The sequence below is a fragment of the Falco cherrug genome, chromosome 5 (assembly GCF_023634085.1).
Source record: "Falco cherrug isolate bFalChe1 chromosome 5, bFalChe1.pri, whole genome shotgun sequence".
NCBI classification, from domain to species: Eukaryota; Metazoa; Chordata; class Aves; order Falconiformes; family Falconidae; genus Falco; species Falco cherrug.
This window is the reverse complement of record NC_073701.1, coordinates 34,105,973-34,132,632: the sequence shown is the minus strand read 5'-3', so window position 1 is coordinate 34,132,632 and position 26,660 is coordinate 34,105,973. Positions and strand designations below refer to the sequence as shown.

At 40.4% G+C, this 26,660-nt stretch overlaps 1 protein-coding gene across 3 annotated transcripts in view; it reads left to right on the top strand.

Moving 5' to 3' along the window:
* The first annotated feature begins 248 nt into the window (after window positions 1-248).
* Window positions 249-26,660, top strand: part of MYH9 (myosin heavy chain 9) — a 74,415-nt gene continuing 48,003 nt past the window's right edge. The window contains exons 1-3 of one of the 3 annotated variants that reach the window (XM_055710833.1): window positions 249-387; window positions 16,289-16,641; window positions 22,278-22,434. In XM_055710833.1, coding sequence (XP_055566808.1) covers window positions 16,309-16,641; window positions 22,278-22,434 — 490 coding nt within the window. In that variant the 5' untranslated portion in view covers window positions 249-387; window positions 16,289-16,308. Of the gene's footprint in view, window positions 388-991; window positions 1,146-16,288; window positions 16,642-22,277; window positions 22,435-26,660 lie in introns of those variants that run through there. The other 2 variants (XM_055710834.1, XM_055710835.1) reach the window with 2 other exon arrangements.

Genomic DNA, 26,660 nt, shown 5'->3' with positions numbered 1-26,660 from the left:
GCGCGCCCGGCCGTTGCTAACGGCAGAGGGCGCGAGGCACCACCCCCTTCCTCAACGGCTCGCCGCTTCCTCGGCGGCTCGCCTCCGCCCTGCGGCCGGCTCCGATTGACGGCAGCGGCCGTCAGCTCTCCGCAGCCGGCGCCGCCATTGGCCGGCGGGGCCGGGGGGGCGGGAGGGGCGGGACGGCGGCGTTGCTGCGCCGCGGCGTTGCTGGGCCGCGGCGGCTCTTCCTGGCCGGGCGCCTCGCAGTGCCGGTGAGCGAGAGGCGGTAGCGGTGCCTGCGGGACGAGCCGGCAGCGTGAGGACGCCACTCTCTCGCCGCGAGGAGCGCAGCCGCCGCCGCCGCCGCGGCGTTTCCCTCCCTCCCTCCGCAGTAGCCGGGCCCAGGTGAAGCCGGTCGGGTAGGGCGGTGGGCGCGGGTGCCCCCGGTTTGCCCCCCTGGCGCCGTGCTTCCCCCCTGGCGCCGTGCTTCCCCCCTGGCGGGTTTCGCGCCTCTTTGTCTGGCCGGGCGAGCGGGTGCCGCTCCCCCTCTGCTCTCTGCCGCTCTCCCCGCGGAGCCGGGCGGCGGGCAGCCCGGTTGGGCGCCCACCTGCAGTGCCTGGGATGCTCCCCGTCCCCCCCGGACTCCCCCTCTCCCCGGGAAGCGTGTGTGCCGCCGCACGCTTGCATTATGCCCAGGGAGTTGCCCGTCTCCTCCCTCCACGCCCTGCTGCCCGGCCGCCCCGCAGGTGGGGTGGGTGCTGTTATTCGCGCTCTTTTTCACAGGACCGTCCTCTTCCCCCCCGGTGCGTCTCCCCCCAGTTCCCTCCTCGCGTTCGAGTGTCCGTCCTTTGGAAGTAACGGGCAGGGGAAAATAGGACCGTTTGGCAGCTGTCAGGGCTGTAGCCTGAGTCACAGGCTGACAATCCTCCTGCAGACCTTGCAATGGGCTTGGCTTCCGCCCTCAGATCTCCACTTCCTCGTTCGGTTTGGTCTGTGTGGTGAAGCCAGGAGAGAGGGAGGAGGGAGTGACAGGGCAAGATGAAGCTTGCAGTAAAAACTCTTGCAGATAGCGTGTGCTTTCAGGCATCACCTCCGACAGAGTAGGGAAAGTTACCTGGATTCTAGTGATATCGTTACCAACCTGTCTCCAGTAGGTGTGGAAGGTAAGGAGTTTCATAGTCCCCGAGGGCTGTGTGTAGCCAGTGGGTTTAATAAGGATTGCTCCTAATTTCCTAAATACAGGGTGACATGAGTTTTGAGGCAGTAACATGACTCTGGTAATGAAGTGGGATTTTTTCAGAAGTAAACTGCCTTGGTCAGGAAGCTCTTAATGCAGTGGCTGTTACATACACTCCCTTCCCACCCCCCCCACTCCCCTTTCCCTTACGGTTCCTTTCCTTCCCCCTTTTTTCTATTAAAACACTGTGCTCTTCATCTTTCTTTCTCCATAGATTTTTCTTCTGTATCCTTTGTCATAACGTCCTGAGCTGCACTCCATCAGAGCAGACTAAGAACCTAAGCTTTCTTTCTAAGTGAGCAGGTCTGTCCTAAACAAAGTAATCTCTGAAGTATCGCGTAAGAAATTTGTGCTTCAAACTTGAAGAGATACTGTAGAAGATGGACTTTGGCCTGCAGACTATGATTTCTGTGCTTCTGCCCTACACTATAAAGAAATACTGTAATCTGCATGGAGGCTATTGAACCATGGCTTGAAAGATTAAATTACACATCCTTAATTCTCACCAAAGTAACAGCACTCTAAATCAGTTACTGCTTGTGTAAAGATGCTTTTGAAATTAGTCACTAGGTAACAATGTGACTAAGTTCACTAACCCATGGCATTCCAGTAAAAATGGCAAATTGTGGTGCAGATATGTATTGACTCATAGATGCATTGTTTGCAACTGTAGTGCTCTCTCCCAGAGTTGAAAAGACATAAGCAAAAATTTTTTAAAATACAAAGTTGTAACGAGGAGGAAGCAATTGATAAATGTAAGTGGGGTTGCCTTTAGCACAAAAGTTTTGAAGTTGTTAATCACAATTGCCAAAACTATATAGTCACAAGATTGTGCTGCTAATCTGACCTTGTAAAAATAACTAAAGTCATGAAACAGTTCTGTGAAGCTTCGTGTCAGGTGGAACTGTTTGAATTGACTTGTTCTCCTTCTTCATAGCTTTATTTGTTGTACTTATTCATAGTGTGTGTCTTTCTGGAGGTGGACAGGCAAAATTTTCAGTAACTCTTAAGCTGCAAAATTGCTAGTAGTGGATGGAAACAGGGGTCTGAACTTCTCATATTTACTGATCTGTAACCTCAAAGTGAGTATGACCAACACCAAGCCGGTGAGTTACGTGGTTCTTGTAATATGGTGTCATCTCTTGGATGCTTGACTTGTATAGGCAAGATCTGATTTTGAAAATTCCCTGGAGAAGAGACTTTGACCTCAGAGTTTGCTCTGCTGAGTAGCATGTGGCTGTTTCTGTATAAACAGGAAGACTAAATAGTCAGGTTCTGTCAGTTCCAGAAGAATGAGTGTAGAAACTGAAGGTCTTTTATTGGACTTTGTTTGCATAGATTGCTAGGATATTTCTATCATGGTTCTGGGATTTATTTTTTTTTTTTTACTTCAGGTTGCTCTTGTAAGAAAATTGTTGCCAGAGTGATAGTTTTATCTGAAGAGAAAAAGAAAGCATAAGCTTTTCTTCATTATTTCATTTGGGTAGATTTTGAGAAGCTTGAGAACATTTTAAGAAGACAAATAGGTTGAGAGCTACACAATTATCTTTTAAGTGAATCGGGAATCATAGAGTGGTTTGGGTTGGAAGGGACCTTAAAGATCATCAAGTTCCAGCCCCTCTGCCACGGGCAGGGACACCTTCCACTAGACCAGGTTGCTTAAAGTCCCACCTGACCTGGCCTTGAACACTGCCAGGGATGGGGCATCCACAGCTTCTGTGGGCAACCTGTTCCAGAGCCTCACCACCCTCATAGTAAATAATTTCTTCCTAATATCTAATCTAAATCTCCTCTCTTTTAGTGTTAAACCATTAATGAATAAGTAATAATAATAAAAAATAATAACTTCACTTGCTCAGTAAAGTTGTAGGAAACAAATTACAAGAATTTCTCACTTAGGAGGCTAAAATATGCTGGTTGCCAGCACATGTATTTGATATTATGTAAAATGTTCTAGACTGTTCAAGCTGTGTAGCAGGCGGTACAAGATTCATCTTTGAGTTAAAAACTATGGTGGAGTCAGATACTGCAGGTGCTTAAATCTCTTTGCAACAGCACTTGGCACTGCAAATATTTCTACTACAAATGGGGAGAGGTACATTTACCACTGTAACAAAGTATCTTGAAAACCTGAATGATTATTATCTTGGCAGGTCTTTAAAAAATAATGCACTAAATGTTTATAATAACTGGTCATTCACAGGTTAGTCCTCTGTCAGACTATTCACATGCAGGTACAAAGGAGCGTATGTATATCAGCATGGCTATTAACTACATGAAAACATACTTCAGTTGTACTAAGAGATTAAAGTAATCTGTCTAAACCCCAAAATTTTGTTCTGTTAATCTCCAGGATAATAAGCAGATAGGACAGGACATGTAGGTATTGTGATTCTCCTGAATCTTGTGTTTCTATCCCCATTCTTAGGCCTGTGTCTTGCCCAGATTTGTGTCACTTACGAGTTGGTGTGAGTATAATAGGGTGAGACTGTAAGTGTACCCACTGGAGGTACGGGAACCGATCTGGTTAATGCAAGGTTTACTGAAAGGGGAAGTCACAAGTTAAGGTTATCTTATCCCCCACCCGTCTGTACTACATCTGCTTTCTTGTGTGGTAACTTCAGGTTATTGGGTAATGTGCTAAAGCTAACTGATGACTAAAGTACATTTTAGAGGCTCAGAGTTAGTGTGCATGTCTACTAAAAGGTGTCCAAAAGTTTAATCCTGAGTTTATGATGTAATACGTATTTGTTCATTTGACTCAATAATGCACTTGGTGCCCTCTAACATCCAATTTTGTCTTTGATTTCTTGTATAAATACCTTATTAGTCTTTGTTTTCTTAGCTCATAATTGAGGCACAGCTGTTTACATGTTAAGTAGAGAAATTGTGTGCCTAACGTTAAGTCTTCTGTGGGTTGGAACAAAACTATAGTAGCATGGGATTGCCTACAGCGGCATTGTTTTTGCTGGCAGTTGCTCTAGCTTAATGGTGACTTGGTGACCTCGTACTTCAAATTTCTTTTCAGTTTAAGCACACCATGATTTTAATTGAGTTTCCTAGTGTAGAAAGAGATGGAAACTAGCAACCTGATTTAAATACAGTATGATGAGACAAAAACACAAATGCAACTTCTGCCCTGGAAGCTAATGCAAATGGGTGTTGTCCAACTAAATGAAATGCATCGATTTACAAGTTCATCTTAATTATGGTTTATCCGCTTCACTTTTTTCTTTAGTGACTGTGAGAACTTGTTCTGAGTACTTGAAGTAGTAATCTCAGCAACGATTTGTCTTGCAATCCTAGGCTACTGTAGTGGCTTAGCGTCTTCTGACCTCACTCCAGCCCAGCCATATTCAGTGTAATGGACTAGTCCCTGTTGTTAGTTAATGGCTCTTTGGCCTGATACTATTCAGCATAGTATGTTGCCTTTCTGAGCATCCTAAAAGGTCTAAAGAAATAGTAGTGTCTACAATTTTCCGGTGATGGAACTGTGATTGATTTCATTGTATGATAGTTAGTACTGCTAAGTCATGTCCTTTTTAAACATAGCAAGGTGGAAACTGTAAAATTGATCTAGCGTACTTGCCTACTGCAAATTATTTCTTATAGAAATATTAGATGTATTGCTGTTGGATGTAGAGGGGTATAATGAAATACAACTCTGCACACTGTGGTTTGACTCTATGACCTCTTTATGAAATTTATGCCTCTAGAGTTTTGTACATAGGGTTTGGATTCTGCTTGTCTTCATGACTAGAAATTTAAATTTCTCCTAATGCATGTATGCTGACTCTACTGAGAGTAGTAAATAAAACCACATGGATGAGTGATTTCGGTAAACTCAAGCTAATAATTAATATACGTTGAGGGAAACTGAACTTGAAAATCTGTATCGTAAAGTCTCCTTAACTGATGAATACTTCTATTCATCAAGAACTACCATTTTAAAGAGTCTCGGCAGGAAATCCATTATGATATATGCCTCAACACAGAACTGGAGTTCTGATTTGAATGAAAGCAAAGGCGGCGTTCAGACTTGTAAGAAAAGAGGTTTAGAGAAATTTTGCAGCTCAACTTGCACAGGATTGTCAAGTCAGATTATTAATTTTTTTTCCTGTTGGGTAGCTTCCTGTTTAAAATACAAGATTTAAAGCATGTTCTTGTAATAGTTTACTTCCCTTTTTTATTGTTTGTAGTGATGAGAGTACATTCATCTGTATTTTTCTTTTAAGGTCAAGACTTCACCAGTTCAGTTGAAATTAGGCTCTTTTAATCAACCTTGGAGGTGCAGTAGATTTGACTTTGGTTCAAGTTGGTTGTGGCCAACATTCAGTTCAGCTAGTTTTATTGACATACTTGGAGTTTATTTAAATATGCAAGGGGAAAAAAAGGAAACCTACAGGAAAATTCTAAGTAAAAAAAAAATAATTATTCAGTTGCTTGTGTCTCTTTCTCCAAATGTGACCGAGTTAAAACAACTGTTATATCAGTTTGTAGGTAAATTTTCAGTTAGTAAGCTCTCTTTGATAGGGACTGTTAACACTGTAGGTCTGCTTGCCATTTTGTGCAGGAGATTCCAGTCTTGCTGTGCTCAGAATGCATAAAATCAATTATTTTGAAATGTGTGAATACAAATTAAGTTTCACTGGTAGTGTTTCTTTTCCTTAAATTGATAGTCTGTCTTAGGACTAGGCATATTTCAACAAAATAAGATACTTAAATGTAAGAACTTGGCAACAAATACTGAATGTAAATCTGAAGTCAGACTGATGAACTGGATGAGAAAGTTCCTGGCTAAGCACTTGGAACTAGTTGGTGGTTGAGGTAAATTGACTTTTGACAGGTTTTTTTTTTTTAATGTACATGGAGAAAAATACTCTCTGGCTTCCGTTTTGGCCATGTAATTCATAGTTTAAAATGTAGAGGAAGGTATTGACATTTTTCTTTGGTCTTTTTTCTTCCTTTTTTTTGGGGGGTGGTGGTGGTTGGGGGGGTGGGTAGTTGTATGTTTCACAGTTAGTGGAACGGATCAGAAGGGGTGGATTTGAGATGAAGGTATCCAGAAACGGGCAATTTAATTAATAAACTACTAATTGCAGGTAACTATCTAGAGAACAACTTTAGTTACTTTTTGCTTGTAAATGCATCTGAAGTAGTCCACGAGATTATTTTTTTTATTAATGGATTATTTTTTTTTTTTTTTTTAGCAAATACAACTTAATGTATTTTATTCTTCATAGATGTTCAGATGTCTTTGTTTTTGTTGTTCAGGGATAGAGATATTTTTATCTCTTTTTGACATGAAGTAAAATTATTCAGACTTTACAGAATTGTTTAAATAAATGGATATGGGATTATAGATACAGGTATATGGTAGACTTTACAATAATTAAGTAATTGGGTACTTGAAACTGTCATGTTTCAAACGGATGTGTCTGCTTACTGACAAAGGGAATTTTCTTTCTTGGAGGAGCACAAGTACAAAATAAGATTTCTCCACAGGTACAGAAACCTCTTTAAACTGTGACTTAGTATTTGTGAGTTAAACTGGTTCACTTGGCTTTTATCATCTATGTTATATTGCAGTATGAATGTTTATAGCAGATACTAAAATCTTTGACCTTTCATTACGCAGTAAATTCTTCTGGAATTGTTTTTATGACCCTTCCCAAGACAGAGTTTGCAGTTCAATGCAGTATAAGATGGGAAATGTAAAATGAGAACACAGAAATGTGATGAGGAAGTTGTATTAGTCATATTTTTTCTTTAAAAAAGGGATTGCCAGAATATGAGACAAACTGGTGTAACTTCTAAAAAATGATCTACATATTGTCTGTGTAGCACTGGTATATATGTGTACACAGTCAGTTTATCTTCACATAGTGGGAATAAATTATTTTGCATGGCAAATTTAAAGTTTTTTCCTAATGGGCAGAACTATATGGGTAAATTTTAGTTCTTTAATGCTCTAAAAACTTGATATAGATTTAACTGATAAAAATTACCATGCTGTATTATATTACCATGCAGTTCTACTGGGAAGATGTACAACTGCAGTAAATGGTTCAGCTCTTGCTTGTGTAGATAAGGAAAAGCATATCATAGAATCATACAATGGTTTGGGTTGGAAGGGACCTTGGAGATCAGCTAGTTCCAGCCCCCCTGCCATGGGCAGGGACACCTTCCACTAGCCCAGGTTACTCAGAGCCCCATCCAGCCTGGCCTTGGACACTGCCAGGGATGGGGCATCCACAGCTTTTCTGGGCAACCAGCTCCAGTGCCTCACCACCACAGCACTGCAGTGTATATGGTTGTGGAGAATGTTGTTAACTATGGTAGAAACCCATGAAACAGTTCTGCTAGTCTGTGGTCAGTGTTTCCTCATGTTGTTTTTTATCCTGTTATGCCAGAAAGCAAAACTTTGTTGGAAACTTTCAATTTGTATTTGCCTCCACTTATTGGGACCGTGGAATATCATAGTGTCAGTCTCCTGTCAGAAAGGGATAATTCTGGTTTTTTTCCAAAAATGTATTTTCCTGTAACGCCAGGATAGAGAAGATTTTATGTGCCATATAGCCATGAGTGTAACAGTTTGCAGTGGGTTCCTACTCCAAGTACCCCTGCTTTTACACATTTCAGGTTGAAACATGAGTCCTTTCTTTTCTTTTAATGCAAAAATCAGGAGATCCAGAAGGAGGGCATGGCTGGATGAATTCTAAAACAAGAAATGCCTAATGCTGTTCCTTTTTAAAGACTGATATATTTGACATTTGAGGAAGAAAGCACAGGTCAGGAAAGGAACAAGCTAACCAGAAAACAACTGTGAGGCTGAAGGGTATCGATGAGGGAAGTGTTCATTGTGCGCTCTGCTGCAGCAGAGGCTTTCTCTAGAACATTGGTTATAATGGATCGCTAAGTAAGGGGCCATGAAGCTCTGCAAGACCTTGAATGCAATAGGGAAATGTCACAATCAAAATGTTTCAAGGTTTTTCACACCATTCTGAACTTGATATTTATGCTCTGCAAGGCTTTCAACTTGGCCTCCTTATACATTCTGGAATTTAAGGCTATGCCATTTTTCCTTCGGTGTAGGACTTGCTGTTCTCATATCCAGAAACAGCAATTTTCCTCCTGCCTCCCCCCCCAAGATCACCTTCATAAACAGAGGCACATCCTCTTAATGAGTCTTACGTATGGCTAGAAGAGTTGAAAATTAAAGTTAGACCCTGTAAAGGTGGTAGGCTTCTCTTGTGCCAGAGTTTTTGCCTACCACCACCATAGCTGCTGTTAATGGTGGAGTGGAACTATCGGAAACAAGAATAAAATACAAGATATAGCAGAAGGCTGTTTGTACAGGGTCATAGTTTGGCACAGTAGATTAAGCCGTAAGTGTCTAGAGAAACTTGATTCCCTGCTCCAGTGTAAAAATAATCTTTTTAAAAATGGTTTGCCAGACAAATTTGCACTGATTCTTGGTTCTTTCTAACATGAGCTGGAAGAAAGTTAGTATTATTGATGCTGTGATCAAAGTAATTTTTCAGTTAATGTAAGCAAGAATAATTGCTCCTGTAAGATGACTTTATCTTAGCCACATGCCTGCTAAATATTTGTCTCTAAAAAAGTGAACCAGAACTGTGTTTTTCCTGTATTTTTAGATGTAACTCTTTTATTCCTTGTTCCCTCTTGTGATGAAATGAAACCTGGCATTGACAAAGATGGTAGGGAGCGCTAATTGATATGGAACTCTGTATTGGAAGAGCTACCTTACACTTCAGTGCCCCAGAGAGTTCTTGGCAGATAGCTTTTTAGCCTTAAATCAGAATATTATGGAAGGGATGAAAAGTGACCCCGAGATAATAAGGACAGGCTGAAACTTTCCAAGCTCTTCCTCCCTCTCTCATGCAGTGTCCCTAGGGAATTCTGCATGCCTCATCAGAACTTTTGCAGTCCATTATGCCTCCTGAAAACAAGTCTTCCAGCAAAACAGCTTGAACAGCAGGGATGGGCTGCAGTTTTCTGAACTACAGCTGTCTCCTTAAGTGGGATTACTTTGCTGAGTGGTCACGAAGAATGTGTTCTCCCCCTGGAATGTTTTCCTTGTGGGCACACTGTCTCTGGAAGAGGAATTCTCTCCTCTGCTGAGAAGGCATGTACTGTACACGCACTAATGAGAAACAACAGTTGCAGAAAGTGTATTATGCAGGATTGTAAACGTTGAATATTTATTCAAAGTGAATGGGGTTGGGTGGCAGCCAGCCTAGCTTTGTCATGCTAAAGACTGGACTTGAAATCAACAGAAGGCTACCCTCCCCCTCCCTAAACCAGTGTTTGGTGTGTTTAAACAATGTGCACAGGCTTCACAGAACTGATTAACTTCATTGGTGCCATGTTACATGGTAATGTGTCTTTGTGTCTCACTGAACTGAGAAGGTGTAATTAAAATAGGGTCACGCATACCCTCCCTAGCATTAACTTGGGGAAGCAATGCCTGGCCATATTTGCCCATAATCTGCACGGGTTAATTTCTTTATGGTGTGCAGTGCAGTTACCCAGGATCATTTCTGTTCTTGTATAGCCTGTGGTGAAGGCTGCACTATGCCATTTTCACACTTTACTACCCAAAACTAGCCTCTTCAGCTTGGCATTAATTTACGTTGCTTCTGCGTGTGCTGTGCTTGTAGCTTCTGTTCTCCAAAATCTTGCCGTTCATTTGAACCCAGTGGAGAGAAAAGGTGACTGCTAAGTGGCATGTAAGGACAGTGTATTACTTGTATGTGGCTTTTTGGCCTTTGCAGTTTGTGATGGAAAGTCTCAGGTTTTCACAGAGCATACCTCCTTTGTCAGCTGTTACAGTAGAATATACAAGTGCTGCTTCACATGTACCGGGAAGTGGTGCCTGACGGCTGATGAGAGCTGGCTATGCAGAAACTGAGAAACGTTTATTCCATGTTTCTTGTGCTGAGGATGCGTGCTAAGTACCTCTAGGTCACCTGGAAGATACAGAATTTCCTTCAACTTGTTTGGTGTGTCTTACATGTAGTCTGGTTGGTAGATTACTTTTGTGTAACACAGGTATCATTTACATATTAGAGTCCTCCTTGATTTTTGGAGCCCTGTGCATACAGAGAGGGCACTTTAGTGCTCTACCTTGAGTTTAACTTACAGTAGTAAACATGGTATCTGGCAAGTCTGGGCAGCACTACAGTCAAACTGAATATGCAACAGTAATTGCCAGCAATCTGCATTCCAGTTGTGAAATAAATCTTTCAACAATGTATTTTGTACATCAGCCTGTGACTAGAGAGGAAAGCAGTGAACTACAGTAAGCCTAACAGCAATCATTATGAATCCCAAATAAAGCTGAACTAGAAGAAATGGATCTGTGTGGCAGCACAGTGTTCTGAACAAAAAGGGTAAGTGTAGCTGAATGCCTTCTGCTCCGAGGGGCTATCTATGGGGGAGTATTAATTGCAAACTCGTGTACTTGACTGGTGGTTGTATTCTCTAGTGGAATAACTGAAATTCATGATTCTTTAGTTCAGCATAAAGTACTGGTGTGTCACAATGTACTGAGAAACAAGCAGCTACAACCAGTCAGTCCATCAGTTCAGCTTCCTGCCAGCTTTTCCCCTGCCATTTCTCCCTTTCCCCCACCCCCACCCCCCGGGATTAATTTCTCACCCTTAGTGATTCAGACTTCAGTTTTTATATAGGTGTCAGAAGCTGGAGCAGTTTGTGCTAACAAACTTCGCAGTTTTCTTTCCCATAAACATCCTGGCACATGGAGCTGTGAAGTGTCAGCCTAGTTATGTCCTAAACAGATGAGATCTGAACAGTTTCTTAGTGAATACAAGGGAATTGTAGCGAGGTTTTTTTGGTGGGTTAGGTTTTTGGTTTTTAATGTTGTCAGTTCATGGTCACTGTAGGCAGTCTGGCCACTAAAGTCTACTTACTGTGCTTTCTAGCTGCGCTTAATGCAACTGTTTCTGTTGGTTTGATGAACTGTATTCAGCTGGCTGGAGAGAGTGAAATAGTTGAGTTTGCAAATATAATGCAAGTATTAGCTGTTTGGATTGTACACTTAACAAGGATTCCCATCATAGGAATGTTACTGACCAGACTTAGTTTGAATCATTAGCTTCTTCTCAAAGTCAGATTATTTTTTAAATGCTGTGTATTAACAAAGAATCAAGTTTCTTCACTGAGGACAATTTAGTTGTAGCTGAAATGGGACTGTAAGTGACTGGTAGTGCTAGTGTAAAAGTAGTTTCTAGTGTAAAAGTCTTGTCATGCTGTAGAAATGGTGTACATTCCTATTGGTCTGTGAAAGGCCTTTTGTCTTGTGCTGCATTCTCTCACCACTTGCTAAAGGTAAGCCCCTTTGGAAAATGGCATGAGAATTGTGTCCCAGAAATACTTTTAAAATGTGAACTGTATGAACAAAGGGAAATTAACTTAGTCTAAATGTGTATGCTATTTTCATTCTTTTTGTCACCCTGATCTTTATGGCAGTTCCTCTTGCACTGCTAGTATAAAAGCCACTAGACAAACCATGAGGGGGGATCATTTCATGTGCAATCACAGAAAGTTTTTATAACAGTGCCTTACTAGTAGATATGAAGCAGAAGAAAACTTTATTGACATACGTCCCCTTTCATTCAGGCTCCGTCTTCTAGTGAAGTTCTGAAATAGTGATCTGAATCAGAAAGTATACAGTACACGTATCTGGCTATCTATAGCCCAGTATTTCACAAACTTCTCATAATTCATTAAAGTAGGGAAATGGTTTGTGATTAAAGCGGTCTATTCCAATGCAATAATGCATTTTTGCTAATAAAGAGACTGAAGCCTAAAAAGAACAGTCTGGAGATCCTTACTTTTTTAATGGTGGTTCAGATAACTCAGAACTAGAAGTGCTTTCTCTGCCTAGCTAGTGCTCTAATACTTGTTAGTAAGTGTGATGCTTAAACTTTTGCCATTAATGCTCTTCTGAATATTCTATTTCTACTTCAGCTCTTAGCTCGATAGTTTAGCATAGCCCAAGCTCAATTTACTGAGCAGTGGCTCAGTCCCAGAAGCAATTCTGTGGCTGCTGACAGAATAAACATGGGGGGGGAATAATACAAATATTTCTGGAAAATTATAAACAGATAATGTTCTATGCTTTTAGTAGTTGCAAAACACTGTAATTGAAAGGAAGGGACCATATAGCAGAGTCAGCTTTTAGGCTTTTCCAATCCAGACAAGGTGTTTGTGTCCAGGTTTTTGGGAAGCACTTGATGCTTTAAGTAGGGAGAGGAGTGTGCAAAGTGGCTCATAATTCAAGTCTTAAGGGTATGAAATTGTAGGAGGCGAAGGCAAACTTCTGTCCATATGATTGTATTCAAATGAGGGTTTGGGGTAGTTCTGCCTAGTTCAATGGGAATATATAGCATCCTAGCTTAAAGCCAGTGTTTAATTCATTAATCGCAAAAGAATCTGCAGGGAAATATGTATGTAAAGGGTTCTTGGATTTTTTTTTTTTAGTATTGGACTGCATATTAATATCTGGGTCCCATTCTGTTCATGACTGTAGAGATTGCCTTGCCTCCACCTCTAACTATATGGCATCTTTGTGACAACTATGTAGTTAAATGGCAAAAGAGTGTCTTGGTGCCTGAAATAATGGAAAACAAGCAATGTTTGACCAGCCTGTTCTCAGACTGCTGTGAACCACAAAAAGGGAGCATACTGGGTTAACAGGGAAGTGACTGCAGTATTTCATTTTTGGAAACAATACTAGGAAGGAGGCATTTAAAATCAAAATAAGGATGGTGTGTCTTCCTTCTCTATTTTTTGGTCGTCTTACCTGTAGACTGGTGTTGCATCAAAAAGAATATTGTTAACGGTATTCTCATCTGGCAGTTACACAATAGTCATGTAAAGATAAATGTCCTTACCTCACATAATTATCTACACCCAAAATGCAAACTACTAGGCAAACAAATTGCTTCCTAATTTGTTTCTAAAATGGTCATGACTTGCATTTGTTAGGATTGCTGTAAGGCTGCAAGAGCTTACTGGGCTTACTTCCTTGACCACTTAAGGGGTTTTTAGAAATGCCCAGTGACATGCAGCATAAGCTAGGAAGATAAGTTTTGGAGGCTGAGAGATGGAACTTGCTGAATCTGATTCCTCTGGTACTGTTCTTGTGGAGAAGGCAAATTAATGGTTGGTTTGTGGTATTGCTAGTTTAGAGGCCCTGTGGGTTAGAAGTCAGCCTCGAGAATAGCACTAATGCTATGTTATCTTAGCATGATTCTCCAGCTTTTTAGTTCTAGTACCTGATGATTCTGTTCTGGAGAGTATGAAAACTAGTTTAAGATGGCAGCAGCGCACAGCCCTATTATCGCCATGCAACAGAGTAATTTTCAAGTCTGTTTAAAGTTTGAGATGCAGACCATCTTTGAATCGCCTCACTGTTTGGTAGTACTGGCATAAAAAACTTAAATGTTTGAGATTTTAGAGTAGCTATGTTAGGCTATTTCTCTTCTTACTGTGAAAGTTGTTGTTTTCCAAATAAAAAGGGATAGATGCTATAGAATGATCCCTTACTGGATGAAGAATGCAGTCTTGCTGTATGCGAGATAATTCAGGGTTCTCTTCCTACGAGGCATTTAACCTCTCTGCAGCTATCTTCTTTCCTTAGTTCTCTTCAGATCTAGAACTGGCTGGGGATACCCCTTGAAAGATTTCTTGTGGTCTTAAGTATTTCTTATCCAAAAAGAATTAGTCTTTATCCCAGAATAAATCTCCAAGGCGGATTGAATGCATGTACTCTTAACAGTAAGGAAGTGAGGAATATGTTTCACTGTAATGTAGGACACTTCAGATGGCTGGTTACTTAGGATTCATCAGGAAATGATGAAACTGAATTTAGCTGAAGCATACTGCCTCTGTGTCCTGCCTGATTATAGCCAAAAAAGGCAACTGGTTAGATTCTGGGAGTTGCATAGGCAGGAAACTCTGTAATGGAGGGCAGAGCACAGCTGTTGCCTTGCCAAACCTGATACAGCTCTGGACACAATTGAATATTCTTCCCCCCTCTTCCCTCCACTCCCTTTTTTTTAACCCTTTGACCACAACCTGCAGATGCTACGCTGCAGTGTCATGGAATTGCAATATCTTCTGTTGAATTGTTAGTCTTCTCTATTTCCTACATACTCTGTCAGGCTAGCTGTTGTGGCATGATCTTGGAGCTCTCTTGACAGCTCAAGTTTTTCATGTCAGCCTTTTGATTACTACATCTTATCTGCAACAAATCTCTTCATTGTGTACCCATTAAAATCTGGATTTTTCAATAAAAGTATGAAAAGCTAGGGAGGAGGAATTGCTCTGAGAATCACCATTGCGGTGATTGAAGTGGAAGTGTCAGCAACCCAGTGGGGAAGGAAAGGTGAGGTAAAGTGTGGCATAGCTGCTTGGCATATCCTGTAAGGCTTAAGGCAAAGATTTTATGCTCAAGCTAAAGGATATTATTATTTATAGAGTAATTTTCTCTTTCTTAGCTAAAGAGTTTTTGACTGTGAATATACAGCTATCCATACAGTCTCTGGCTCAAAGTTGTGTACCACCTACAGTGATAGATTTGTTGAAGGGCATTTCCCTACATGCTTACAAATTAATGGTGTGGGTATTTGTGCCCGTCGTTATTATAGCTAATGTTTTTCTGGCTTCATTCACTGCTTGCTAATGCTGGGACTCAACAACTATTGTTGCTCTCAGGCATATTTTGTAAGTTGAACTGCTTCTGTCCTGCTCTCAGTACCTTTTTGTTTGTGGTATCTATAGTCAGACTTCACTTATTTGATTTGCAGGCTGGTTTGTAAATACGAGTACGTTCTGTAGAAAAGTGATCCCTGTAGATCCTGACAGCCTTCCATGATGTGAATATTGATGTTTTCATTTCCTTTTCTTTTGGTGGTAGAGAGCTCTAGCTTCTATGCAAGCTATGAAAAAAATATATTGAGGACACTGGTATCTTTGTGAGGAAGGATTCAAGAAGTAATGTTTATGGGACCTTGTAAAGAGGCTGCTGTTACGTGGTTAATGAGCCTTGACGTATGCAGTCCTTTCTTCTGATTGAAAGGATTTCTGAATGGCACCAATAAAATTGCTGCCTTATAAACTGGAAAATCCCTGGCAGTAGCATTATGGTTTTGATGAAACACTAAATCTAGGGTGCCATTTTTGGAGCATACTGCCTAAATCTCCATTTTGAGGAGTGATACTTTCTCCTCTACCCGACCATAGCTTCGTAGAAGGATCCCAATAGAGGATTTTTGGCTGTTAAATTTCCTGACCACCGGTTTATTCTGTTAGTGTCTTGGAGGTATTCTGCTACTGACCGTTGTCTAGAAAAAAAGATTCAGACTGGTGGGCTGGATGATGCTACTAAGCTGGTGATAGGAAATATCTGATGTTGGTCTTAACTGGTGTCTTCATTATTGATGATGTCTTTTAGAAGTAGAGCATGTCTTATGTATTGTCTGGACTGGTATATGGCATTTGGAAGAAGTTGTGGTATTTGATTCATAGCTTATCAGAAGAAGAACACAGGAGGTAAAAGTGTTGATTAAACAGTTATGATTATATTCCTGAGCTAATATCTCTACTAAGTAGAGCAGTGAAGGGCTAATCTTGACCTGAACGTTACTGATATAGCATCTGATGCTATGGGTATTGGCGCATCTTACAAAGTGTTTGATGCTTGCCACTTTAATGTGTTCTTTCTGCCAAATAACATCTTCCAAATACTTAACGGTCAGTGTGTTGTTGGATTGCAGTTTTGTTTTTTTTTTTAAACTGCTTGCTAGTTTGGTTTTCTTCATCCTCTTGGCAAGCAAAACCTTGACCTTATTGGAAGTTTGACAACTTACCAGTGCTTACTGACATGAAACTAAACGAGGAGGAGGCATGCTGTGATGACCAGGGACTCAGAGTACTTAGCGTGTGCCTGTCTGCCTTTAGGAATTTTCAAGGCATCTTGAAGCTTTAAAAATATCTCTCCCCCACTTCTTTTCACAGGTCCCCAATTCTAAAACACAATGTCGCAAAGAGATGCAGATAAGTACCTTTATGTGGACAAAAACATCATTAATAACCCTCTGACTCAGGCTGACTGGGCAGCTAAGAAGTTGGTATGGGTTCCCTCAGAGAAGAATGGGTTTGAGGCAGCTAGCCTGAAGGAAGAAGTAGGAGATGAAGCCATCGTGGAACTGGCAGAGAATGGGAAGAAGGTGAAAGTAAATAAGGATGACATCCAGAAGATGAACCCCCCCAAATTCTCTAAAGTGGAAGATATGGCGGAGCTGACATGCCTGAATGAGGCTTCTGTGCTTCACAACTTAAAGGAGAGATACTACTCAGGACTGATCTATGTAAGTAATCTTGTCTATTGAGGTGAGAGCTCTTGCTTACATAGTATGTGAACTTAGTGTAATCACTTTGCTTCTAAAATATGTATGTTAACCTTTCATTGCCCCTACATGCAACTCTCATGCGACTTAGCTTCTTCCTTCTGCTTAAAATGTTTTCGCTAAACTATGCCAGTCCCCCTCTAGTTCATGTTGAAACTTTCAAGGAATGCTGTGGTAAATTTGTCTTTAACATTTTAAGGTCTTTGTTTGCAGGATGTTTTGAATGCCATTTTACTTTTAGCAAGAAGTGAGAGCAGTTGGAAAGTGGTAAACAGGGAGTCTGATCTGAACTGAACCAAATAACAATAAAAACACAGTTCTAATATACCTAACATCTGAATTGCATTTTTCCATGTCTGGAGCTTCAGTGGGAAAGGATGCTAGTGCCAAACATTTTTTGTTACAAAAATTCTAGATCTGAAAGTGCCTTACTAGAGAAGGCACATATGTGCCTGCATGTGCTTACAGATAGGAAGTATTTCCTTTTCTTTCCACCAGAATGGACCAGAGCAGAGATTCCTGCTTCTTATTGCTGTGGAAATGACAAAGATACCATTTGTGGGACCAACGGTCACACCCAATTAAGCATGCAGCAGCTACTTCACTGAATACTAAAAGCAGTAAACAGGGAAAGGTGGGGAAGGAGAATTTGGAACCTTGACCTGGTTCTTCAGTTCCCTTCTGATTTTCCTCTTCATGTGGCCTCTGTTTAGCCAGCAGGTGTTGGTCATGATAGCCTCTGCTTTATTAATACTCTGCAGGCATGGAATGAATGATTAAACTCAGTGGTAATGTAAAATTTGGGTGTAATGACTGGTTAAAACGTGAACTAGTGTTTCTTGGTTTATTTATTCTCAGACTAGCCTCTGCTTACAGAATTAAAATGGGACAGTCTGAGATGGAATCCTGAGGGATGTAGAAAATGCTAGATGTTCAGTATTTTTAGGCACTATGAAATCTTCACAGTAGATTAGGAAATCTATTAAAATAAATTGTATGAAAGAATAAATTTAATATAAAAACATGTATATTAATACAGTCCTTGGAGAAAATCTGTGTAGATTTCCCCTCCCCTGCATGTTATGCTGCCAGACCCCAAAAGCTGCCTCTCTTGTCATATGGAGAAGACAATGTAAGTAAAAAATCTGTGCAGTATCTATCTGTATGTTTGGGGTTTTTTTTGTATGCTCTCTACTTCGTCATACCCATGGGGATATAGTCTTTTATGTAGTCATCTTATTTGGCAAACCATAGATGATCTCTTCTGCCCTAACAGGAACTGGTGGTATCTAAGACACCTCGTAGCAGGAATTTACCCTAGCTATGCATCTTGAATAGAACCTTTTGTGAACCTTCTAAGTTAAGGAGCATGAATACAAGCTAGGAACTCTGACTCTGGCTATTGCTGTGACCGCTGCTCTTCTGGAGTGGCGTGAAGGCATACAGAAATTACCAGGGAACAACTGAAGGATGCAAAGTGGATATAAATTTAGTCTGACTCCCACTGTCTAATGACAAAAATTTTGAGATGTAATGCAGTTGGAGGTTGATGTAGTTAATTATTCTGTGTTGTCAGTAGCTCCTTTGGCTATCGGTCAAAGTCTATTCTCAGAGGGAAGAATTTTGTTATTGAGATGACATAGGATGTTCAAGATCATGTGTAACATTTTTAGAACAGGAAACATTGCTAGGTTATGTAATAAGTTGAAAATAATTCAATGGCATCTTGAAGTCTGTTGCACGCTACATAATGGACTGTTTCACATATCTTGCAAGGTATCCTCTGAAATTTCAAACATAGTCTGTGACTGAAATAAATTGAGTTCTTCTAATTGGATTGCAAGAAGTATTAAAAAATCCACACACCCTTCACCCAAATAAACCTAGCATAGTCATTCTTTATTACAGAATCTTAGTTTTGCCAAAACTGTGTTTCTGTGCACTTGTGAAATGGACTGATCTTACCTGTCAGCAGTTCTTGGCAAGTCAGGAGATTAATGTGAAGGCTTAAAATACTTTCATTGGAGTGGCTGTTAGCTGATCATTAATCCTCTTGAAGAAAAAGAATACACGCAATGTATCTCTAGCAAAAATCTTTCTGGAAAGATCATAAGCATAATTTAGTTCTGCTCTTGTCCTTTCTTCTTTGCCAGCAGCACTGTGTGTTTTTGTGGCACGCTTTTATTTTTTTTTAACTTCATTTTTCTGTCTGCCCATCCTATAAAAAAGAAGGGGAAGTCTTATGGCGGGTGCAGACAGACTTTGAGCGGGTAGTGTTAAACATTTCAGGAACTAAGAGCTTGAGTCTGACACCAATTTACTGTTTGCATGGGCTGATTACTTCTGCACTGTGGTGACTTGACTGACTTTCATATTAACCCTTTCTATTCTTAATGCTTTGTCAGAAGATCATTTTCAGCTTCTCTGTTGCTTACCTGAACTGCCTTTGTTTGTATTCAGTGTGAAACTCAAACCTCAACCTTACATGTTCCAGTTATTTCATTGAAGTTAACAATTGCTGGAAAATAAACTCTGATGTTGCTTTGTGCCATGCTGCAGACGGTCCTTTCAGCTCTTCAGAGCTAGTTTAGCAGTTAGAAAAATAAAACTAGTTCCAGTTTGGCCTGTGTGTCACTTGAAATAGTTAGCAAAAGGTAATGCCAGAATTCTGTTTTGAGATAGTAATGTCTGAAACAAACTACAGATTTCCAAGCCAGCTACGCTTATAATAGATTAGCCTTTCAACTGCAGCCTTGGTTTCAGTTCAGGGATTTATGCATATAAGTCTTTATTTGTACTTTAATAAGATGAATATGACTCTTGTCTTCTCTGTGGTGGCAGCTTCTGCTCAATATAATTTGACTTGCTTCCTACTTAAAACTCTTGTCAGTGTGCTTGGCCAGCAGTTGTGACATGATGGTCTTGCTCAGTTGCCTGTCTCAGCCATGATTAGTTGCCTCTCTTTATTAGACAAAAATATCACCTCACACATCTGTCTGAGATCATTATACTGTAAGGAAAATTCCCTTAGGTATTTCTCCTGGCAACCAGAATACTGGAAGAAGGTGATGGCTTCTTCCTGCATACCTGTTTCATGGCTTTGTTGCTCCAATTGAAATTAATGTCTTCTATTTTCTAAATTGATGTGCTTATCTGTAAGACTGCTTCAGTCCAGCTTCAGACATTTACACTATTCTTAACTGAAAAGCAACAATTCTAGTTTGTCAGCAAACATGGCCATAAAAAGTCAAACAAATACAGACTAGAAAACATTACGTTCCTTGTGGAATACAGTACTTGCTATCACTTTTCTTTTGCTCTCACTTCTTTCTAATCCCCCTAAAGCAGCAAACAGGCATTTAGCTTTATTAACATCTTCAAAGGAGAGAAAAGTTCAGTCTGTGGCATGAGTTACAGTTTTGGGGGGGATGAACAGACACCAGGGGCTGTATAGGGCACCTTCTTTTGATTATTGTGTGCATGTTGCTGCTACCATGGGATTTGAGGCAAGATGGTTGCTAATGCAGACAGTTGGAACTGGCAGCCTAGAGGGTTCTGTTCACTTGTTTTCTAGAATTCTGATAAAATTACAGCTTTTATTTTAACATCTCAGTTGACTCCAATGTCAATTACTTCTGTACCAGTGTAAGAACAAGGTACTGTGATCATGCTACTCTTGAGTCTACTCCTTCTACCTCTTTGTCCTACTCTGTCTTCCACTAGTGTAGTCAAAGGTCAGAAAAGCACAACCCAGTCTTTCAGCTGCTATTCTGTGCTGTAGAAGTGTGGTCTGTCATGATGGAGAACTAAGGCTAAGGCAAAAGGAACTAGCCTTGCCAAGTCAGTTTCTGCAAAATCCTTAAACTGTTCCTTCAAGCACTACCTCAAACTTAGCCTGACTGAATGTCTCACTGAAGCTTAGTTTCCTGGAACTTTAGAAGTCCTACGCTAAAAGATTTTTAGCCAACTTTCATAGTTTCCCACTTTGGAAAGAGATTTAGTATTCTCTGTAAGCTATTCAAATATTCTTCAAATTTTTTTTTTTTTTTTAAAAAAAAGTACATCTGGAAACATATCCTGATGGTTTATACTGCACTATGGAAAAGGAACCTTAAATACCTGTAAAAATTTTGCTTTCTGTAGGACATAAGGTGAAGACTGTATCTGAATCTGCTGCATATAAGAGTGGGCTAATTACTTAATGCTAAGCCAGCATATAAAAAATTTGGATATAAGACAACTTATGTGTAGTAGATGCTATTTTCACCCTTCTAATCACTGTAGTCTAATCCTTACCTTTATCTAGCTAAAGAGGCTAAATCTGATTAAGTACTCTGTGTTCATTGTGAAGAACTCTTCACCACTCCGAAGTACCCTTCACTGAGCAAACAATAGAAGAGATGGTAGCAAGAGAAATAAATTGTCAAATGTACTGGTCTTTGCAATTGTCTGCTGGTAGCATTGCAAATTCCTGTAGAAAGCTGTTATTCTCCAGATGTTTCAAACAGCTGCCACTAAAATGGACAGGGAACTAGGGTAGCTCTAAAGTCTAGGAGCAAGGCTTGGAGTGCTATTCTTAGAATATCTAGGAAATATCTAAGAATCCTCTGCTCCTCCTATTCCCTTTGCAAGTAAAATGTTGGTTAGGGTTGTTTTTTTTCAGGTATGGAGATCTCAAAGATATTTTGTTTCCTTTTAAGAAGCTTAATATTTCCACTAGAAGTATTTTGACAATTGTCTTCCATTAGAACTGTAAAAGTTAACTCAGTGGAAACCAATTGAGAAATCAAGGTTTGCTGTCACACATCAATGATTTAACAGTTTGAGATGAATTAAAGTGAACTTTGGCAAATCTTGTTGACTTTTTGAGCATGGGATGCTTTGGAATTGTTCTCTATACTAACAAGTTCAGAACTGTATTACATTAATGACCTTACAGTTTTGAATCTAGTTTTAGTTATACATTAGAAAACATATATGTTACGTTATAAATCATGGAAGTGTTCAGGCTGGAAGGATCTTTGGGAGGCCGTCTAATCCAGCCTCCTGTTCAGAGCAGGGTCAACACTGGATTCAGGCGAGTCCAGTGGCCTAGAAGACCTCTAAGGTGTTGTATACTGGTCTTATTTTTCTTTTAGTAACTATTTTGGCTTGAAGCTTTATTATGTTGTAGCTGATCAGTTACTGGATAAATCCAAGAAATGAGGCAGAACATAATAATACGCATGTTTCTGGGAGCTGAGCACCTACCTCATATAATGAAATAGACACTTCACTTGAATATAGGAACTTTGAAAGGAAGAAAAGCCAATCCTCGTGGACAGGGAGCAGGCCAGTTTGATATCAGTGTGACTAATGTGTCAGTTGATGCTCTGTGCATGCCTGGAAATGTTGAGTACTAGTCAAATTGATATGACTTCAGCTGTTGCTCAGATTCTAATACTGCTTAGTGGGAAGCATCCCACATGGCATCACTGGAAGAAACACTTAAAAAAGGACTGGTTGGTTTGTTTTTCCAAGTAAATACACTGTTAAAATGTGCAAGTATGCAACATTTTTAATTCCTGTCTTTATTTGCTGGGGCATTTTCTTTCCAGACCTACTCAGGCCTGTTCTGCGTGGTAATCAATCCTTACAAGAACCTGCCCATATACTCGGAAGAAATAGTGGAGATGTACAAAGGCAAAAAGAGACATGAGATGCCCCCTCATATCTATGCCATCACAGACACAGCCTACAGGAGTATGATGCAAGGTGAGTGCTGAGTGAGATAATGACTCTTGTTGAAATCACAAATCAAGGTTGCAGTCAAAACACTGTAGAACAACAATTCACTTCTATCAAAAGGCGTTGTTGTCCCCTCTGTCCTTGCTGACAGACACCTCACACCTACTTGGTACCAGCATTTGTGTTCAGGTGAATAGCTGTCTTCTGCTCTAGTGGATTGAAGAACCTTACAAAGAGTCTGGCAGGGGCTAAACTTGACATAAAGAACAGACTGCTGTGAATGCGCTGTGTTCAGAGAAGCAGGCAAGGAGAACCGAGGTAGTGAACTTTCCCTCTCAGTGATGAGCCTGTGGAATAATAGCTGTAGTGGGCGAGTATATGTATTGGTTGACAGAGGCTTTTAACAAAAGTATTTTAAATCCGGCCTTAACAGTCCGGTTGGGTGAAACAAGATTAGTCTAACACGCATTTCGAAGTGTGGTGGTCATTTTTGTAGAATAAAAGAAAGCAAGCAGATTGACCTTCCCCCCTTGCCCCGTATATACAAATGAGAAGGAAGGAACCATATATAATACCTGCTGCTTGTTTGTTACTTGAGGACTTTTAAATCTGGAGATCTGAATGTCCTGTATCCCCCATTCTGAGAGGAGGTCTTTAACAGATTTAGTGCTTGTGTTTGGGATGCTTGCAGAGTGTTCAGGTGTGGAGGTATTTTGTGCTTTTCTTCCTGTTTGTAGCTGGGTTATATGAAGAAGCATGTTTTGTAAGGTTTAAAGGATATAATGGACAGTTTGATTTGGCATGGCTTGTATGAACTTGATTACTCCTTTATTTTTTGATTAGCAATGATTAAGGTGTTTGTCTCTCCTAGGTCTTGTCATTGGCCTCGCTTTTTTTGAACAAAGGCCAGATAAAATAAAATCATGCTTTGCAATTCTAATTACACCCAGTTTTAGAGTGCCCTCACTACCACTTGCAGCTCGAGGCATAGGACTATAACAATATTACTGCCCAGAGTGAAAAGGGAGCAAGAAAAACTTCTTCCACTTACTTTTCATTGGTGGCTTTAAAAAAATTTTACGTGTGAAGAGTGCTGAAAAAGTTTGCTGAAGTGTGATGTCATGCAGAGCACATGGAAGAGCTAACATGATGGATCGATGAAGCTGTATTTGTAAAAGCCTTGAGTAGTGAGGGGTGATCAGTACAGACATGCTGCAGTGGACTGGTGGTAGGGTACCTATGGCAATTTGTTGAAGATTTGACAGCTCTTGAAGAAATACAGCTGTACTACTACTGATGTGTTACTGAAAGGAATGCTGTATCCAGAGGGAAAAAAATCTGTGAACCTGGACCTATACAGGACTTCAATTCCCTCAGACAAAGATTGGACCTGCTGTGAAAGACAAGGACAGATGCACCACCTATACTATATGTGGCAGCATGGTTGTCCATAAACCTCTTATCACTGTTTTGCTTCCTTTATTATTTTCTTCTCTTCCTTGCCCACTCCTTGTCAGCTCAGCTACCAACATACATTTTTCTTAAACAAGCTATTGACTTAACCCTACCGGACTTACTGTTCCGCAGAAAGAAATCTTTTCTATGTAGAATCAGAATGTTTCTTTGGCGTTTTTGTAAGGGGACTGAAAAAGTCCTTTTCCCTCTCTAGGCAAGTTAAACCATTTGGAACTGCAAGTGCATGCATCTTGTTGTCCTTTGCCCCTGCCAGATATAGCCGTATGTGGCAGTAGATGGCTAGACAGCTGCAGTTCTACAACAAGGGACAGGTAACCTTTCCTGGTCTGATGGTGGTTCAGAGCTAGTGGTTAATCTACATAAGTATTTTCTTTCCTTTTGAAAAGAGAAGGTGTCTCAGTCTGACCACTGCTTGAGTGATGTCTAAAACTCAGAAGCCCCAGACTTGAATTGCTTTAGTGTACAAAGCTGAAGAACGGCAGCCTTGCCTCTGTTTACCTAGCATGGGAAAGTTGCTATGAGCTCTGCTGGAGTGTTTACCTTTCCCAGAATAATTCTAGCTATGCAATATTCTCAGCAGTACTGACAGTCTAGAGTTTTATCCCAGCTCTTTGCTTGGTTTGAGATACCTTGTTGCTGACTTTTTGGAATACTTGTTGGATGTGAGTATCATTCCCAGTTAGCTTTTGAACTAGCCTGCTTTGACCTGTTAACTAGGTTTGGAAAAAAATTGTGTGTGTTGCTTCATATGTGTGTATGTGTGCTAGCAAGAACCCTAGAGATTGTTTTAGGGTTATTTGCTGCCTTATTTCCTTATTGCAAAGGATAACAGTATCATTCCAGTGTCTGCTGTGGGACTGAAGGAGAGTAGGCTGTTGCAGTCAATGTCTCTGGTCCTGGCTAGTCTCTGGGGTGATGGAGAGTAACATTCCTATTCCAGTTTCTCAGTTTTGCTTAGCGGTGGGGGAGGCTTGGTGCAGCAGCCAGTGGTATGGCAGGAATCTGTACAGAGAATAGAAGATGAAAAGGTCCGGTGCTCCACATGAGCCGGAGGCATTTAGGATTAGGCTGCCTTCCCTAGGTTACTTTCAGAGTGCTGAAGACCGGAATCCTTCATGATCTGGAGAAGGACAGCCAGCTGTTGACTCTGACTTCTGTCAGCATGGGGTATAATTATCTCTTAAGCTGACAGAGTGGAAAAGCCTTGCATGTTAATTGATTTGGACTCTTGAATTTATTATTTTTTTTTGGTCAATTTATGGCATTCTAATAAGCAGACTATTCAAAGGGATGTTAATCAGGAAAAGAATTGGGAAGGGAAAGGAAGATGAAAGCTTTATTCCAACCTCTGCTAATCCAGAAACTATTTAACTCTTCAGGCATCTATTCTGATGCACTATGGGTGAGCTTGGTCCTCTTTTTGTGTCTACCCTTGTTACTCCATTCACAAAAGTGTCATATGGCATTTATATATTCCAAGAGGTTAAATTGTTTTTTGTTAAATTTCACCAGAAATATTTCCTTGAAGCAATAACATGTGAACATGTTCAAAGTGAATTTGTTTTCTTTTTTCCTTCTTTCTCTGACCTAAGACATTAAGACTCAAAAATGAGATGAAAACATTATTTTGCTGCATGGTACTTGGAGAGACTTTGTGTGCTTCAAGCACAGAAGTGAAAAAAGTGCAACATTTCCAGCGAAAACAACTATTTGTTTTAATGCTTCTATTCCCTGTGTAACCTGGATGCCAGAAGCTTCAGGTCTGACTGCCTTTCAGAATAATTATTTTTCTGGTGCTGATTGAAACACAGTGCCTGCAAGTGGAGTGGTGTCTTGAGCAAACAAATCATTATTCTAATGCAGGAGATGTACACTGAAGGGGAACATTCTTTACCTCAATTCATAGTCTTCAGAGGATCTCTTCAGGAAAACATATTTTAAAGCTGTCAAACACCTGCTTGTCTCTTTTGGAACACAGGGGAATTTTCTATGTGAAATACTTATTCATAGAAGCTAGAAATTTCATTGGTATCCAGAGCATGATGGCTGTTTTAATGCCAGTGTCTGAAACTTCTGTAATATGTTAGATCAGTATGGTTACCCAGGTCTGCAAAGCACAACTTCCTCAACTAAGGGATAGGTAGCACAGGGAATAGACAGCGCATTGCTAATGAATGTACTCCCCGACTCCTTTCTCATCTAGTTTCTACACATATTAGTGTAGGGCTCCTAATGGTTCACTGAACAAAACTCTTAAAATCATTGTGCAGTGATTAAACCCTCCTTGACCTTGATGGATTAGTCTGCAGACCTTGCTGGTATTCACTTGGGAGTTAGGTAGTCTCTGGGTTTGCTGCTTAAAAGAAAAAATTCTGAAGCGTAGTAGCTTTGTGATCTGTGGGGGTTTTATTGGTCTTGTTACAGTAAGGGAGGAAACGGTGTTAGCTATTTTAAGGCAGATCACTTGCTGTTGTAGATCTTCATGTGCACCTCAGGCCCAGTTGTCATTTTCACAAGAAAGAGTCTTCTAGATCCGCTTCTATAGAACAAGACCTTGAAGTTTTTGATTTGTAATTCTTAAGACATTTACTTGTTTCTTAGGCTTCCAAGCTAGTAGAACCCTTCTGGTTTAACTTCCATGATCTCAGGTCTTCTTTCTCAGCTTGCTGCTTAGCATTGGTCTGCTATGTCACGCTGTATATTGTGCTGTCCCAAAGTGCATCTTTATTTCCTATACAGTATTCTGTGTGTGCTTACCAATTCAGAGAAACTTGATT